Source organism: Schistocerca piceifrons, chromosome X (assembly GCF_021461385.2).
Source record: "Schistocerca piceifrons isolate TAMUIC-IGC-003096 chromosome X, iqSchPice1.1, whole genome shotgun sequence".
Taxonomy (NCBI): Eukaryota; Metazoa; Arthropoda; class Insecta; order Orthoptera; family Acrididae; genus Schistocerca; species Schistocerca piceifrons.
In genome coordinates this window covers 215,683,332-215,702,932 of record NC_060149.1, presented here as the reverse complement: position 1 = coordinate 215,702,932, position 19,601 = coordinate 215,683,332, and the positions used below count along the sequence as shown (strand labels likewise).

Here is a 19,601-nt window from a genome sequence, read left to right as displayed (position 1 = left end):
ATGGATTTCATGTTGTGCTCCACTTTCGGTCTTGATTTTATTGATTTCTTGTTTCCAAGAGCCAAAAAGAATAACTGACTGTGACAGTGTTGTACTTTATACCACCATTGACACCTTGGTGGCTGTTTCTAGGAATTCTGGACAGGAACCTGAAGAAAGTGCAAAGAATGTGTTCTCATAGATGCAGTAGTGATACAGACTCAAAAATTAACAATAGCTGCAAATAAAACTATGTATGTATGTTGCTTAAGGGCAATCTGTCCATAAAAAGGTGATCAATTCTTAAGGGGTGTAAAGAAAAAGATTTTTTTTTTGTGGAAGGAAAGGGGATAAGAGAGATAATACCTGGAGTAATTACTAAGTTGTCGGGAAATCTTACACAATGGCGACACTGCAGTAATGCCCCCAAGGCATGTCGGATTTGAGACAATGTGCAGCACACACTATAACCTGTGTCAATTTGAATCTGAAAAAAAGAAAAAAATCTATGTAAACTAGATAAGTGTAACTAGTGAACCACATCAGGGATTTTAGGAATACTGATTTTTGTGTAATTGGTGAGTATTTGAATAGTTGTTCACTTTTCACCAAAAAAAGGACAGTCATTTGTTAGTAAATATTGTTTAAATTAACTAATTGAAAATGCCATATGTGGTACACTTTGAAATTTTATTTCAAAGGTGTGATTAAATATTTAAAAAAAAAGGATTGAAAATTGTTGGAGTTATTCTGCATGCTGTTTCGAAAAATCGTATTTTGACAAAAAGGCATTTGAAGTTTTTAAATGTGTTATAAACATGCATAAATGAAAAAATTCTACTTTTAGAAAACTCTTGCCATCAATCTGCTGATCCGGGACTGGCTTGTCATACTGTTGCTGTTGCGATTGAAATTATATCCACTAGTTTATCATAGAATGATTGAAATATTGGTCGTGGCAGTTCCATGAATGCACAAAACTTTACAACTCTGTTTAGCCCTATGCCAAGCAGGCACATTGCTAGGACGATATGGGGTTGATTTCATATGCATTCCATATAAACTTACTATTTGGTATAACAACTTTTGGGTGGTTTGGACAAGCCATAATTACTGTGAAGCCTAAGCCTCGAGGACTTGCAAGATAATGTCTGCATTGCACGTTTTACATTTCACACTTTAAGAAATAACAAAGAAAACAGCAAGAAAATTTATAATCCTATACCTCAATCTGTAGTTCACTTAAAAATCCTAGTCACTGTGTTTCAATTTCTTAGCAAAGGCACTGTCTCATTCTGAACTGTTCTCAGCCTCATATCTATCCTTTGGATGCTTTGATGACGTACTGCTTCGACACTGCGTTGGGTGTGATGTTTTCATACTTTTTCTGCCAGAATACACTTTCTTACCACACAAGGCAAAACTGTATACTATAAAATCACAAATAAACTATCAAAAGTCAATACTGCACACAAAAATTGAGAGTCAGAGTGAAAGAACTGTCTTTTTCATACATGTACTGATGCTTGCTGATGTCAAGCTAATGTATTATTGTTTTGAAATGCTTCTAGCTATACCCAGACACTACAGGGGGTGTCAATTTGGTGTAGGTAGGCTGTTTCGGGTCATCCAAAGCACTAGAAGAGGTGCTCGGAATTCAGGGATTAGACTTTTTGCCTCAAATTTTAGAAGGTTCAAACCATATTTTAAGCCAATAAAAAAGAAATGATTTTTTGAAAATTCTATTGTGTGCTAGATAACAGTGCAGTAATGGGTAGCCCTTGTTTACAGGGTGCTGAAGAGTATTCCTGAACAACACAAGAAACTTTTCAGCACATGTGGATACAATCTGTCAAAAGGCAGATGAAATAATGCATAGAATTGCCAGTGTGGCTTTCTTATGGGGTCCTTGTAACTATAATGCAATACAATACTGACTGCAACTGTGGACTGTGTAAGAAGTGTAAGAAGTGTAATGGGCAGCTGGTTTGGGAAAGTGTAGGTGATCAGTTCTCTGCTGGAGGTGGGTGAATATGGAGACAATGTAGGCAGCCAGTCTGTTGCCAGAACATGAATGTAGAACAATGTATTATTATTGGAGGTGTCTCAGTATACATATTTTCTAATACAAGTGAAACAATACAGTTCCTAAGTCGCTGCTATAGAGCTTGTAGAACAGTTAGTCTTCAACTGGGCTGTGGCCAGGCGGTGGCGCTTATGTCTTCTGTGTGTAGATGCTGCTGCCGTCTCATTGTCGTCCTAGAGGGGGGTCGGTTAGCGTACTATTGGCTGATGTCTTCTTCACAGCCCTCTCTGCTTTAACATTCCTGGCTGGCATGCTGGCACTTGACTTTACACCAGAACAGTATTGGGCCAATATAAAAACAAAGTTCCTACAACCAACAATGCAAAGGTGTGGACAGAAGTTGCTGTTGACTTTAATTTGCAGAACATCAGACCAGATTGTGACTGGAAGAGTTTGAAAATGTGTAACAAAAATGTTAAGAAAATGACCAAGAAAGCATTTGCACATAGTGAGATACAATTTTAAGATCCACTTTACAGTTATTACTTTTCATCTCTGTGTAATTGCATTGTGGTTTGTAAACTGGGCCAAAAAGAGTGTCAAAACTTTTCATGTTTGAAATACATAAAACTTGAAGCATTAATTTTGTCAGGTCTGCTTTTATGGAAAGTGGACAGAAGCTAATTTCAGCCCTGAAGCCACAATTTTTTCTTATCGCTAAGCCCTATGACGACAATTCAGATGTTCATCCCAAAGTTGTATGTGGTGGTTTGTAAGCATTTTAATACGCTTGCATAAATTTTTTGAAGCAAATTTGCCACTTAAAATGTATTTTGTAACATTATTCATTAAGTTCTTGTTCCGATACAGATAAGGTAACACTGAAGGTTGCAGTTCTTTCACATCATCAGTAAATAAGAAGAAGATTGTATCTTCAACTGAAAATATTGTTATTGCTGACTACTAAGAACAATAATGTCCTAAAATAATGCACTAACTTAACTATGACAGCACAACATCACGTATATTGAACTAAAACTAATGGTCTCCCAAAACAAAAGAACAGAAAATGCTCTCAATGAAATGAATATGAAATCGATGTACAGTGCCTACTTATGGAACATGATGTAAGAATGGAAACATTGAGAGTAGATAAAGAAATTAAAGAACTGGAACTAAAAGAAATGAAAAGACAATCAGCCATTGAAACTGGAGGTTTGTAAATTCATTCCAACTTTTGTAAATATATTTGTGTAAATACATTTTGAATAAATTTTGCACTCACTGTATTGTGGCTCTTGTTAGTCTCATTTTCTGGTGATACTGGAACTGCTTTGTAGACAGATTTTCATCCTGAAGTTATACATTGTGCTTTGTAAACATTTTAATATGCTCTGCTTAATGTTTTGAAATGAATTTGCTGTGTAAAAGATATCTTATAATATTATTCATGACATCTTACTCTGATACAGTTTTAAATAACCAGTTAACAGAGAAATAACCATTTTTAACTTTTTACATAAATACAGTGTTAATTAATGTTGCCCTCACTGCATTGTGACCCCAGTTTGCCTCATTTTCTGGAGGTACTGGAATTTCTTCGAACACTCTTCTCCCAGGAAATACATTGTCATCCGTTTCGGCCCCCTAATCTTATGCATTGACAGCAATATTATGCAACACAAATGCTGCAACTAAAATAACTGCCACGCGATTTACCCATATTCTGAGCCCTAAACTTAAACAGGGAAATCTTTTTGCCGCACTAAACATTCTTCCAACTGCTGACCTGTTTTTCTTGTGGACTTGATTGTAGGTTCACTCAGCCGCTGTTTCTTTGTGGACTACTGGCGTCAGCAGATACGTGCAACACTGATAACCACTGTCTCCTGGAAGTATGCCTTCTGGAATTTCTCTCGTTTCCAACTCAGCACGTATGCGTGAGTTTCCAAAAATGTTACTCTTGTGGACAGATCCTGGCCATCTAGCCACTATATTTAAACATCTCAGCTTAGCATCTGAGATTGCTTGTACCTTTAACGAAAAGACCCGTGACTATTCCTAAATATCTCTGCACTTTTTCCACCAGGAGATTTGATGGGGATATGGGTACACTCAGTAGCTCCTAAAACAACAGGAAAATGCACCATTTGATAAAAATCACACTGGGTTTTTCTTGCATCATTTTCTTCCATAAGCCCTTTCATAAATCCATTCTTCAGCAAGGCAGTGTAGGCCAATACCTTGTGGACAGCTCTGCAAACAGTTGCTGCATCTGTACTAAACACATTGTTGACCACCACATGAAAACTTCTGGTAGCATAAAATCTTAATGTTAAGACCAGCATGCACATGGCTGGCTTCTTTTTATTTGTTTCAGCAGATACTTTCTCACCCTTAGTTCTAACTGCCACACAGTGATTTTGTTCAAGCGAAACCTCAGCTTAAGTGGTTTATCATTTAATTCCAAAATGGGCCCATTCTGTCACAGAACATGCAGGGAGCTTGTTGGATCTCATCATCTTCCTCAGTAGACACATCAGAATACTCGGATATCTGTAAAGTAACCGAAAGGAAACAATGTTATTTTCATTGCATAACTTTCCTGCCCATATAATGCTGCACATCCCTCTGGCTCAGAGCACTTGGAAAACACAAAGTATGGTATGGTTTTAAAAGATAGTGCTGTTGTAATTACCTTTACGACCAGTACTGTAGTGAAAGTAGTATTAAATGGGAAAAAATCAGGAATTGAGTTGGGTTTGAGCTTCACATCATCTGCCTATGCTAAAACACTACCATTATGTTACCACACAAGTTACTTATGCTTGCTTATGTTATATTCATCAGTGTGCGTGCAGTTGTCACAGCAGTTTAAGCATGTGTTCAGTAATTAAAAATTTAATACAAATTGTGTGGTTGCTGCTACTCGAGATGAGAGAGCACATTTATAGGAGGTGTTTAATCATTACTGGTGCTGTCAAAATACACATACTTAACTGTTCACTGCAAATATTTTGAATTTCCCTTACTTACTATGCCACTAAGTGTGTATAAAATTCCTTTAAGCTAATTACATAAATTATGAGTTGTCTCCCAAGAATTGTATGAGTTATCTACATTCATTACATACATAGCTGGTAATTTTCTTAACCTAACCTTTCAGATCGAAAAAGAAATTTCAAGCATCAGCAGTGTGATAAGGGGTATAGTCACATATTTACTTACCATTACTTATTATTGATTTTAATTTGTATTTTCTAAAAACAAAGTATTGTTTTGTAATGTAATTATATTGTAAACTGTCGATTACAGTTGAACCTGACTTTAAACTGCGAATTTCTGCCTGTCAAATATAGTCCTTCATTATGGCAATATAACCTCGGATTAATGTTTATACAATGCAGATTTCCAGTTTAAGCTTGATCTGAGGTCATTTTCTGTCTTAATCTAATGTTAAATGCTTTATGCAATCAGCCCTAATTATTATGAGCAGCCACAACTCATCTCCAAGGGTATGTATGTAGGGACAGCTGAACCAGTCCAGCAAGGAGAAGAAACATACTCCACCCCCAGTGCAGACAACAAAGGAAAGGAAGTTGCTATTGAAATGCAAAAATAATCTGGCCTGACTGAGCAACAATGCCAGGAAGTGTTAACCATTCTGTGCCCATTTTTGGGTGCTTTTATATCGATAGTGGAGAAAAAAATGGACAAAGTGGGGTTCAATGGTGAAACATCATATCAATACTGGGGATCATCCACCAATTAGCAAGAGCTCTTATAGGATGTCACCAGCTAAATGACAGATAATCCAGTAGGAAGTGGAGAAGATGCTGCAGTATTACATCTTTAAACTGTCAGTGTGTCCTTGGCCTCTCTGGTGGGAGAAGGAGTATGGTACATTGTGTTGCTGTGTTGACTACCAGTGACTGAACAAAATCACAGAAACAGATGTCTACCCTTTGCCATACATTGATGACACCCTGGGCTTCTTAAAATTAGCAAAGTATTCTTAAATTACTGACATGCAGACAGGCTGCTGGCAAATCGAAGTTGATGAGTCTGACTGGGAAAAGACTGTCTTTATAACTCCTGGCATCCTCAATGAGTTCAAAATTAAGCCATTTTGAATATTTAACAGTCTACCTATCATCAGATGTGTAATGGACAACCTGCTTTCACACCTTAAAGGAATGACGTGTCTTGATTATCTGGATGACATGGTTGTTTTTGACTAGCCACTTGACAAACATGTTGAAGTGTTTGACTGCAGTTCAAAAAAGTGGCTCTTCACCACCCAAAAAATTAAAATGTTGGGGCACCTAATGAATGGCAGTGCAGTCTGGCCCAATACAGAGAAAATATGAGCAATCACAGATTTTTTGATGCCTCAGCATGTTCATTATGTGAAAAGTTTACTGAATGTGCTCATACAATTGGAAGTTTGTAAAGGACTTCTTTACCAAGACACGTCCCTTGCAAGAACTACTGCAAGGAGACATCAAATTTTCTTGTAAGTAGGTACAAGAACGATCTTTCCCTGTCCTTAAAGAGGAGCTGACATCATCCTGAGTCCTAGCATTGTATGACAAGAAAGCAGAGGCAGAACTTCACATCAACACCAGTGGTGATGGGTAGGAGCATTACTAGTAAAAATTCAGGGAGTTGCTGAAAAGATGATAGCTTACTTCCAGAGTACTATCCAAGTCAAATTACTCTACAGCCAAGGAAGACTACCCTGCAGTTGTTTGAACCATCAATTAGACCAGTCATTTGTTCGACAGACCATTCACCATTGTCATGGATCACTAGTTTCTGTGCTGGCTGACTAACCTGAAGGATCCATTAGGTCAACTGATGGGATGGACTTTGAGGCTTCAGGAGTACATAGTCACAGTGGTATACAAAGCAGACACAAACACAAGGATGCTGACTGCCTTTCAAAGAATCCTCTGGCATAACACATCAGTGTAGACAAATCTCAATTGCCACTGTATTAAATGACATTGCTGCTGAACAGAGGGAAGGTCCAGCAGTGCTCAAAACCATAGGAGCATTGAAGAATGAGAAACTGACCAAAGGAAAATTATGATTAATTAACAGAACAATGTATAAGAAGAACTATGATCTGATGGGACAGAAATGGTGGTTGCTCATCATCCTGGTTCACCTACATATAGCTATCCTAAAGTTTTTCCACTATGCTCCAACATCTGATCGTCTGGGCATTATGAAGAAAGAATCAGACACAGGTATCACTCGCCAGGTTTGTGCTGATCCATTAGACATTTGTAAGCCACTGCAAGGAATCCCAGCAACATAAATAGGTGTCATAATTACCTTTTCGCGATCTGGTAACAGTGCCACCTACAGCAGTGCTGTTCCACCAAATTCAAATTGAACTCTGTGGGAGGTTCCTTATGTTGCCACGCTGGAATCTATTGATAATGATCTTCAGTAACTACATCACCTGCTACACTGTCACCAATGCTGTTCAAACTGCCAAAGCTCCATAAATTGCAAGATTCCATGTAGAAGACATTATTCTGAAGGACAAAGACATTATTCTGAAGGGTGGAGCACTCTGTGTGATGATCTCTGATTGTGGAAAAGTTTTTCATGAGAGACTAGTATCAGAGGTAATTTCATGTTATGACATTACCCGCAGGATGACAGCTGCACACCACCCACATAATGCTTTATTAAAACGCTGGCAGATATGCTCTTGATGTACATTGGTGTCGAACACAGAGATTGAGGTACAGTGCTGCCCGTCGTTACACTCACATACAAAACAGCAAAGCAAGACACTACAGGCTTCACACTGTTCTTTCTGTTCAATGATTGTGAGGCTGAAATGACAGTGGGTATACTTTCCCCCATTTCAAATGGTCGATACTCAAGATGACTACATGCAACACCTCATCACCAGGACTGAAGCACTGTAATGCCAAGAACTGATCAGTGAGAGACAGCCTGGGAGACTAGTTACAAATTCTTACACCTGTGTAGAAAGTGGGACTATTGTAAAAGTTACTAAAGTGCTACTTTGGACCATATAATGTCCTTTGGTGCTTGTTGGATTCACAGAAGAAGTCGAAGATTGACTCTTTATCAAGAAGACAAATTTGCAGAGAAGTTATCCATGTCCTTCATATAAAGCACTACTACAGACCTGAAGCACAGATCAATGATGATGGCTTCTTGTTCGATTTAACTGATGAGCCACTCAACAATCAGGAAGCTCTGATGGGAGGAATTGTGACCAACGCTTAAACTGATTGTAAATCACATTCTGGAGAAGATTGTGCTGAGTTCGTGGATTAAGGATGGTTAGACCCACCATGGTTTAATAACAGAATTCAAAAAAACACTGAGGAAGCAGAGACTGTTGCACCCTCAGGTAAAAAAAAAAAAAAAAAAATGTGGAAATGTCTACACGCAAAAATCAGCAGAAATTTGTGCTCCTATCAAAAACCGTTTTGTAAGCATACAGTAACTTCCATCATCATACCTTAGGGAAGGATCTTGGTGAGAACCTGAGAAAATTGAGGTACTATGTAGTAAAAATCAGCAAGTCCAAGGCTGGTATCTAGCTACTTGTTGACCAGTCTTGCGTAGCAATAGACTACAGCATAACAAAATCTGAAGTCTTCAATTTCGTGTTTTAAACATCATCATACACTACCTTGTATGAGGGACAACTGCAGCCGTAAATGGACATCTTAAATAATAACTGCTTGGCTGCTATTGAAAATAATTTATTTAATGATTGGTTTCATGGCTTAGAAGCCACATCAGGTTAGAGCAGGTAAATTAGAACTGCGGCCTGTCCCCCCCCTCCCCACCCCCTCCATTTCCATATTTTTTAAGATGCTGGTGCTGAAAATTTTTCTTTTACGTGGGAGTGGTCGCCGGTGATGAATGTAGTAAACAGTGTGCTGCTTCAACACCTCAAGTGCTAGACTGTACTGTGTTGGTGGATACGGTACTCATTTGGTTTTTCTTAGTCCTAAATAGAGTCTGAAAAGCGAAAATGTGTTGTGCTGATGATACCACAGAAACTGGAAATAATACACAAATTTGAAGAAGGCAGTGTAAGCTGATCTGAGACTGATTTATGATGTGAGTGAAATTACGACCCGTGATATTTGGAAAAACAAAGCCAAATAATTCAATTTGCTAGCAGGTCTGACTCACCTAAAGGTTTGTCAAAGTGGATCGCTATGAAAAGTCTCCATACGCAGAACTGTATAAAGTCATGTTGGTTCATCAGAAAAGAGCAGAGAGCACACAAATATCTGGCCCAATATGTGCCAAACAGTCCAGTTCTTCCTGAAAATGTTGGAGACTGAAGGAGATTTTAATGCATCTTCTGACTGGCTAACAAGATTTAAACCACATCATGATATCTGGGGATTGCTGTCCAAGGAGAAAAGTTAAGTGCAGATAATAAGGCTGCTTCTGAATTTTGTAATGATATCCAGGAGTTTATTGCATGAGAAAATTTAGAACTGGAGCATATATACAACATGGACGAATCTGGACTGTTTTGGAAGTGTATACCAACAAAGACTTCAGCTTTTGAGACAGAGCATGGTGCACCTGGTTATAAATCAAGTAAGGAAAGGATAACAGTGTCGTGTTGTGCTAACAATATGGGATCACATAAAGTTAAGCTTTGTGTAATAAGTAAAGCTAAAAACCTGTGCTGTTTCAAAGGAAAAGAAATGCACAATTTACTTGTCCATTATTTTCAGCAGAAAGGGGCCTGCATGAACCACACAATATTTCAAATGGGGTTCCACATTTGCTTTGTGCCACAGGTGCGAGAACATTTAATGTTGAAGCATCTACCTGCAATGTTACTGGACAATGCACCATTGCATCCAAATGAACTTGTCTTAAATTGGATGACAGCTTTAATTCAGCCAATGTATCAGGTTATCATTGCTGCCATGAAGAAAATGTGTAGAGGAAATCTGCTACAAAAACTTAATGGAGAGGGCAGCAATCTTGAATTGATGAATTCAGTGATTCCGATGATGATGAAGACTGCTTATTAGCAATGTTAACTGCTGTTTTGAAAAGTACTCCAGGGTGGAAAACTGTTGACAAAGAAAATATTTCTGAATGGTTTGATGTGAACCACGCAGAGCCAGGTCATGAGATGTTGAGTGACAGCACTATTTTTCAGCGAGTACAAGGGAAATCCGAGGAGGTGAATGACAGTGACAAAGATGACAACATTCATTTAATTCCAGAATCTGTAGTCAGTCATGCATCAGCGCTTCAATGAGCTGAAGGGTTACTGGACTACCTGGAACAGCTGGAAGACGCTCAGTGTTGTATAAAATTTGTAGTGTGATATGTAAAAGACAAGTTGCCTCACTGAGACAGAAATCAATTCAAGACTGTTTTATTTCAAAGCAGTGTAATGTGGGGTGAAATTGGCTTGCACTCACTTCTTTGTGGGTACTGCACTCTCACACATTATGCAATGAGTAAAGTAGAAGTAGGTCGAGAATCACAATCCATCAAAAGAGGCTAGAAATTAATAAAAAAGTGTAGGAAGTATTGAGAATAACATACTTAATAATAACAACAGTATAAAAATGATAACTGATGGGGAACTTTGTGTGCTGATGAAAATAACATACCATAAATACAGCAGACTGTGATATCTGAATATGGAGGCAAAAGAATGCTCAGGTATGGACTGAGCGAGAAGTCATGTTCGTGGTGGAAACTGGGGCTGCGCATGTGCAATGGTTCAATCTGATCTATAGAAATATTGGCATGCGTGATAATATTTGTAGACAAAAAATATTAGTATCCTGCCCTTAATAACATAAAGTAAACATAATTGGAACATTACAGGTGACAAAGACCCATGAGCATAAATTAGTATGATTTGGTATATGTTAACTAGACACCTGATGAGAATAATACTGGCAAAGATCGCTAGCAGAATATGAATGTATAAAATAATTATTTGAAGTGTGCTTGCTTGAGCATATTGTTAGAAATAAGTGATAAGTAAACAAAGCATATGACTGAAGATTTCAGTGAACAATGTTAACAGGTTGCTTGAATAGTAATGACATGCCAAAAAAACTTGTTTATGTTGTAAAAACTGTGTATACTGAAATCCAAACAATAAAGGATAAAGTAAGGTATACTGTAACAATAAAAATACAGATTCATTGGTGCAGTGCTAAAGAAACATGAAGTACAGGTATAGACTACCTTATCTGACTTTTTTATTTAAAAACTCAAAGTTATTGAGAATGTTAAGATGACGTAGTTCCAGTAGTCCATTTACTGTCTGATCGGGAAATAGCTTAATGGCTCTCATAATTTCCCCTTCCTCAAGGATGTTAAGTGTGTTCCCCTTACTTTCTCAATGTAAAATGGGCAAATTTTAGGCTGGATCAATAGCCGTGAGCCCTTGTTCCCAAATGTGATCTGGAACCTGAACTGTTATGGTGTTCTTTACATCTAATATTAAAACTTCTACCAGTTTGCCCACATATAACATATTGGACAATCGTTACAAGCAACTCTGTACACGCTTGCTGCATTGAATTTAGAACTTTTATACTTTTCTATATACCTGTACCTGTCATCTACTTTATTAGGGATTAAAAAAAGCAAGATTCAGTATTTTTTCCCCTTCACCTGTTGGTCAATTTTTTCTGAGATCGTATCAAAATAAGGGCTCTTGTGATATGTATGTGTTTTTTAATCATCCATACTCATGAGGGTAGTAGATGGAATAACCTTTGAGACTGGTCGTTACATAAATTATTTACAAGAGCAGCCAAGCAGTTATTATTCACAATGTCTAAAAAATCATTCATATGGGAGGATCAGACATACCATAGTTTGACCATTGCATGGACTCCCATATGGAGAACATAGAAACAGGCATTGCTGAAACTGAGAAACAACTGAAAGAGTTGAAAACAAATAAGTTGCCAGGTTATGATTGAATTCCAATTCAGCTTCACAGAGAGTACTCTTCCGCATTGGCCCCATTTGCATTTATTGCAGATCTCTTAATTTGCACTAGTCACAAATGACTGGAAGAAATGGTATGCTAAGTCTGCATGTAATAGATTTCCTTGAGACAGAAAAGCTGCTGTCCACAAATCAACGTGGACTTAGAAAGCACCGCTCATGCAACACTTGGCTTGTCCTTTTCTCGCACAATATCCTCCAAACCATGGATGTAGGGAGACAAGCAGATTCTGTATTCCTAGATTTCGGGAAAGCATTCGCTACAGCACCTCACTGCAGACTTAATGAAGGTGTGAATGTACAGAATAGGTTCTCAGATATGTGAGTAGTTTGAGGACTTTTTAAGTAATAGAACCCAGTATGTTGTTCTGTACAATGAATGTTCTTCAGAGACAAGGATATTTTCACATGTGCCCCTGGGAAGCGTGATAGTACAGCTCTCGTTCCCTATATACATAAATGATCTGACAGATAGAGTGAGCAGCATTCTGTGACTGTTTGCTGGTGATGATGATGTGTAAGGGAAGTACCATTGTTGATTGACTGTAGGAGGATACAGGGTGACTTGGGTAGAATTTCTATTTGGTGTGGTGTAAAAATGAATGTTAAAGCACATGATTAGGGAAAACAATCTTGTAACATTCGAATACAGTATCAGTTGTGTGCTGTTTGATGCAATCACATTGATTAAATATATAGGCATGGCATTGTAAAATGACATGAAATAAAACAAGCGCATAAGGTTGGTAGTAGGGAAGGTGTATGGCTTACTCCAGTTTATTGGAATATTTCTGGGAAAATGCTCATCTATATGGAGACTGTATATGGGAAACTAGTGTGACCCATTCTTCAGTGATGCTCAAGTGTTTGAGATCCCCAGCAGTTCAGATTAAAGGAAGACATCAAAGCAGTTCAGAAATGTGCTGCTAGATTTGTTACCCGTAGGTTCAGTCAGCATGTATTATGGAGGTTTCACGTGAACTCAGCTGGGAATCCCTTGAGGGAAGACAGTGTTCTTTCTTAGAAAAATTATTGAGAAAATTTATATAACCTGCATTTGTCGCTGACTTCAGAATGCTTCTGCTGCTGCCAACATAAATTTTACATGAGGACTATGAGGACCAGATAAAAATTAGGACTCCTATGGAGGCATAGTCATTTTTGCCTCACTCTTTGCAAATGGTACTGGAAGGGGGATGACTAGCAGTGATACGAGCTGTGCTCCACCGTGCACCACACGGTAGTTTGCAGAGAGCACACATGTATGATGCTCATCATAGTGAAGAGGATCCACCAGTGCTGGCATACAGAGGACCAATGACAAGATCTAGATCCAGTGTGCTGCAATCAGTTCCAGTGATAACATCTGAAACTGCATGTCACTGTTGTGCCAGAAGAGGGTGCAATGTTGCAAGTTGTGCTGAAAGCAGTGTGGTGTAGCGGTTAACGTCGCCGACTGCCGTGCTGTGGGGCGCTAGTTCAAGCCTAACAACCAGCAATTATTTGTTATTTAGTGTTCATTATTCCTGGAGTGTTCTCAAATTTTCTTATATTTGTATATTATGGAATATTTGATGTTTGTATAAATAACAGCCCTCTCCATCCAATGGTTCAGTTCTGCTCTGGTTGTACATTGATGTTTGTAATAAAGGTGCTTTAAGTACTAAGTATTGTACTTCATTGATGATCTACTTTCGGATTTGGACTCAATTTGGTTATAATGTGACAATATATTACCAGCTCTCTGAAAATTAGCATGTGTTGACAACTGGATCATGAAATTACCAAATATGCAGCAACCAGTCGCAAAATCATGTTTTATTTATTCACTTTTGCAAATCACTTTTCAACTGATTAACAGCCATCATTGGTGCAGCCATCATCGATGATGTTATTGTGACTTTGTTTGCGTTGACGCCCTTTAATTGGGCTTTTGCTGTCTTGTCGGCTGCATCAACAGACATATGGTGTAAATTTATGTCTCATGATATACGAGCACACCGTAAGAGCCCCTACGAGTTCTCAATTCATCCTATCGAGCCAGTGTTAATTTTCCCATGTATGAAGTGTGCTAGCACTTAATTTTTGCATTTGGCCTTGTTTCGTTAATACGTTTATTTCGTTCGTGTCCGTAATTTTCTTATCTCAACTTAGTTTGCATTCAGCAATGTGGCGCCATCTGCCGAAAAAAAGTCCGATCTTCCTGAATGTCATTAACTGTACGCTAGATGGATGCCAACACCGTTTTACGTTTTGGCATTTTGATTAACTTTTGCTCTTGGATAAAAATAGGATAAATAATTTAAAAAAAATTTAAAATTTTTTCAGTGGTGTGCTTCTCATCTATGTTTGTTCCTTTTTACTAATTTATACAATTGCTTTTTGGCGTATATAAGTGTACTATGTGATTGACAAAATCATTGCCAGTATATCCATTTCATGTAAATATTTTAGTATTATATCATGATATTTTACCTCACATTGTATGTCATACCTCTTTCTTCTTCTTCTCATTTTATTTTAGCTGTATCTTTTTGCATAGAGGGTGGATTTGCTTTACAGCACCCCCTTATGGTTTCTCTTTGTCATAGTCAATTCTCGATGTATCACTTTATGTTTTACCTCTGCTTAAGACAGTATTACTACTCAGGGCACATATTGGTTGAAAGGAAAATGTGTATGTTCATTTTATTGGTTTAATGCGTCTATATACATTTAATTGGTTTACGTTGGTTTATGTACATTTATTCATTTGGTCACTGTTATTAATTATTTTTATTCTTGTATTTGTAGCACCGATGATGGCTTTTAATCAGTTGAAATCGATTTGCAAATAAATAAAACATGATTTTGCGGCTGGTTACTGCATATTTGGTAATTTTATGGTTTACGGTCGCTGCACAACTTAGGAACCACATGGAGCCCACCATTCGTAACTGGATCGTGATCATACCAATTCATTTCTGAATAATAAATATGTTTGTGTGTACTGATCCCCAGATAGGGATGCCATATTTAATCAGATGCTAAAGGTGTAGTAGAGGCTGCTGATTTTGCTCAACAGTTTATTTATATGTATGTTTTTCAGTAGTGTGTTTTGTGTCTGCAGCCCAAGAAATTTAGTCTCACTGACCTGTTCAGTAGCTTTATTTTCAGTGACTGGTGGTTCCTATGTATGTTGTATGGTTCTTTGAGGGGCAGATCATATGAGCTGTTTTACCCATATTGCACAAGAGGCTACTGTCGTGGAGCCTGTGCAAGATCCTTCCAGTGCTGTTGATTAAGTTGGCTCTCATTTGCTGTGGAGAAATGATACACAAGAGGAAGTTTGTATCATCAATGAATAATGCAGTTTTCTGAGAGATCGCAAATAAAATGAATGAAGATGAGTGAGCCAAGGGTTAAGCCTGGCAAGACTCCTGAGGTGATTGATATTATATGTGAATGAGTTTTAGTTTAACCTTGTGCAGAGCAAATTCAGATGTTCCAAAAAATTGTCCAGTGTTTCTTTCCTGCCCATGTGGCCACAAGACAAAGGCCACTGCATGTTAACAAAGATTGTGACTGGATGCTTGGCACACTGAGGGCACAGCACGAAGCAGGTTGTGAATCCAGTGGCAGTGCAGCAGAAATTGAGGCCCCAGAGCATGTCCCCTCCCCACCCTCACCAAACCCTTACCATTCATTGTGACCACTATTGGGGAGTGGGGGATACCCTTATAAAGGGATACACCGGTGGACCAACAGATCAGTAATCATCATTACCTCAACGTAGCAGAAACTCTTATTACTGAAAATTAATAGAATTACTGTGACTGTACACTGCGGAACACCCAAGAAGAATTTAAATTAGTAATGTAGTTGTTATCAATTTTTTAACATTGCTCTAGTTAGAATATATTTATCATGTAGTTGACAATCATTTTTATTGTAATGTCCTGTCTGTGGCATTGATGGGAGTGTAGGATTGATTATCTTTGATGTGCTATTATTTGGCCAAGTGAAGTGTTACAGTGGTTGAGACACTGAACTTGTGTTGAAGAGGAAGAGGTTGTTATTCCCACATGTAATCAAATATTGTCAACTGCAACAGCAGCATGAAAACCTGGTTTCTAACGCCGACTGTGTATGATTAAAATTTGTATGTCCAAAAAACTGCTGCAGTTTATAGTGGTGGTATTATAATTTTATTTTTATCATAATCATTATTATTGTTGTTATTCCACTGTTGTAAGAAATTCATCAGGTGAAACCCAAAATCGTTTTTAAGTTGCACTGTTTGTCATTCATATTACATGTTTTTGCACTTGAAAAAGGGTAAGATACTGAAGTTTGTGAAGTTTTTAAATGTATACTTGCATTTTAAATTTTTAGGCAAATATATGTTAATGTGTGTTTTTAATGCTTTCTGTACATTTTTTTTATTTCAGGATTTTCATGAAGAACGTATGCAAATCCCAGAAGCATTATTTAATCCAGAAATGTTCCAACTAAGTCCATCATTGGGAATTGGCTACGTTGTTAAAAAAAGTGTGTCAAGATGCGAGGCAGATGTAAGAGCAGCATTGTATAGTAATGTAGTCATTGCAGGTGGTAATTCTTTGCTAAAGGTAGGTACTGAAATCCATAATGCCAGAACAGTATCAAACACAAGCCACTTATTACTTTCAGCCTTGTGAAAGTATTTGCTTTCTCCTCAGTATCTGTCCTTTCCTCCAGCTCATTTACCATTGTTGCCACTCTATAATGTACATAAAAGGGTTGCCAAAAATATGGAAGCACCATGAGAAGTGCATGCTTGAACATAAATGCAGATGTCAGCCAAACCTGCAGGTGGCACTTTTGGATTTGACCTCGAATGACGCCTGTGCAATACCCTCACTATGTTGCAAATGTCAGTCGTGGTCAAAACAGTGTTCTTTGTAGTTGTGAGTACATTATGTCAGAGCTAAGTGAATTTAAGCATGGGAAAATTGGTGGTGCTTGTATGGTGGGTACTTCCGTATCAAAGGTAGCTGAAGTGATTGTGATGAAAAATAAGGGGACAGCAGCTGCTGCAAAAGTCACTGCAGAAATGAATGTCGAATTTGCGAACCTTGTCAGCACTAAAGCAACATGAAGGGGGTTCCATAAGATGGATACTGCAGGGCGAGCTGGAATTACACAACCATGTATCTAAACTGAACTAAACTATATACCGGGTGATAAAAAAGTCAGTATAAATTTGAAAACTGAATAAATCACGGAACAATGTAGATAGAGAGGTACAAATTGACACACATGCTTGGAATGACATGGGGTTTTATTAGAACCAAAAAATACAAAAGTTCAAAAAATGTCCGACAGATGGCGCTTCATCTGATCAGAATAGCAATAATTAGCAAGACAAAGCAAAGATGATGATCTTTACAGGAAATGTCCACCATCATTCCTCAACAATAGCTGTAGTCGAGGAATAATGTTGTGAACAGCACTGTAAAGCATGTCCGGAGTTATGGTGAGGCATTGGCGTCGGATGTTGTCTTTCAGCATCCCTAGAGATGTCAGTCAATCACAATACACTTGCAACTCCAGGTAATCCCAAAGCCAATAATTGCACGTACTGAGGTCTGGGGACCTGGGAGACCAAGCATGACGAAAGTGATGGCTGAGCACACAATCATCACCAAACGACGCGCGCAAGAGATCTTTCACGCGTCTAGCGATATGGGGTGGAGCGCCATTCTGCACAAACATCATACGTTCCAGCAGGTGTTTATCAGCCAGGCTGGGGATGATGCGATTCTGTAACATATCGGCGTACCTCTCACCCGTCACCGTAGCAGTTACAAAACCAGACTCATGCAGTTCCTCTAAGAAAAAAGGCCTGATAACAGTAGATGTGGTAAATCCAACCCATACCGTGACTTTCTCATTGTGCAATGGAGTTTCCACGACATTTCTAGGATTTTCGGTAGCCCAAATTCTGCAGTTGTGGGCGTTGACAGACCCTCGGAGCGTGAAATGAGCTTCGTCGGTCCACAACACGTTACTCAACCAATCGCCATCTTCCACCATCTTTTGAAACGCCCACACCGCAAATGCCCTCTGCTTCACTAAATCGCCAGGTAACAGTTCATGATGGCGATGGATTTATTACGGATAGCATCGGAGGGTACGCCTCAGTGCCAACCAAACAGTAGTGTATGGAATGACTGTGCGATGTGCGACTGCATGAGCGCTGACTTCCTCGTGCGTAGACGAACCCGCTACAGTCTCCATTTCTTCCTGAACTGTCTTAGCAGCATAACGCCTTGGGCTTGGTGGGCCACTACGGAGTTTATCGTCTAAACAACCCATGGCTTCAAACTTCGAAATCATTCTCGCCACAGCTGCATTTGTCAGCAGACCTTTACCCTTTCGAATCCCCTTCCTATGGCAATAGGATCATAACGCTGAACTAGCACATTCCCCATTCTGATAATACAGCTTCACTAAAAGCGCCTTTTCAGGTAACGTCAACATGCTGCGACTGCTGGCGCATCTGATTCTCTCTCTCATTACAGTTCCTTTTATACTCAATTGTCATGCGCAGTCACTGACGTTTTGCTGTCCAGCGCCATCTGTCGGACATTTTGCGAACTTCGTCCCCCCTAATAAAACCCCATGTCATTCCAAGCATGTGTGTCAATTTTTACCTCTCTATCTACATTATTCCATGGTTTATTAAGTTTTCAAATTTATACTGACTTTTTGATCACCCGGTGTGTGTGTGTGTGTGTGTGTGTGTGTGTGTGTGTGTGTGTGTGTATATATATATATATATATATAAAGATGGTATCTGTTCTTTCGGACATGTCCATGCAGCTCGTTAGAATGTAAATCAACGGGGACAGTTGAAAATGTGTGCCCTGACCGGGACTCGAACCCGGGATCTCCTGCTTCGAGCACTGCTTGTGCATCCACACAGAAGAAGATGGTCAAATGGCCGGTGAGCCTTAACTTATATATTTTTTTTTACGGGAATCGTCAAAAAGCCGCGAGCAATGAGTATAATGGGCAGAGGCACTATGAATATAGTGCGAGACAATAAGTTGGGAATGTGGGTCTCACAGGGGGGGTCGTGCCAGAGATAAGTGCCTGCAGTCGCACTATCCTCTGTGTCCTCGGTGGCTCAGGTGGATAGAGCATCTGCCATGTAAGCAGGAGATCCCGGTTTCGAGTCCCGGTCGGGGCACACATTTTCAACTGTCCCCGTTGACTTATATCAATGCCTGTATGCAGCTAGGGGTATTCATTTCATTGTAATTTAAACTAAACTAAACTCTGGCTGAAGAGGCCATGAAGGCCCAACGGTACTCACCAGCTGCTGTGTCATCCTCAGCCCAAAGGCGTCACTGGATGCGGATGTGGAGGGGCATTGGTCAGCACACCACTCTCATGGCCATATGTCAGTTTATGAGACTGGAGCTGCTACTTCTCAGTTGAGCAACTCCTCAGTTTGCCTCACAAGAGCTGAGTGCAACCCCTTGCCAGTAGCGCTCTGTAGACTGGACAGTCACCTGTGCAAGTGCTAGCCCAGCCCAATGGC

General features: G+C 39.0%; 1 protein-coding gene across 1 annotated transcript in view; it reads left to right on the top strand.

Annotated features, from left to right (window-relative positions):
- LOC124723082 (actin-like protein 6A) overlaps nucleotides 1-19,601 on the top strand; it is a 102,094-nt gene that overhangs the window by 63,710 nt on the left and 18,783 nt on the right. The window contains exon 3 of the mRNA XM_047248259.1: nucleotides 16,462-16,641. Within this exon, the coding sequence (XP_047104215.1) occupies nucleotides 16,462-16,641 (180 nt within the window). The remainder of the gene's footprint in view (nucleotides 1-16,461; nucleotides 16,642-19,601) is intronic.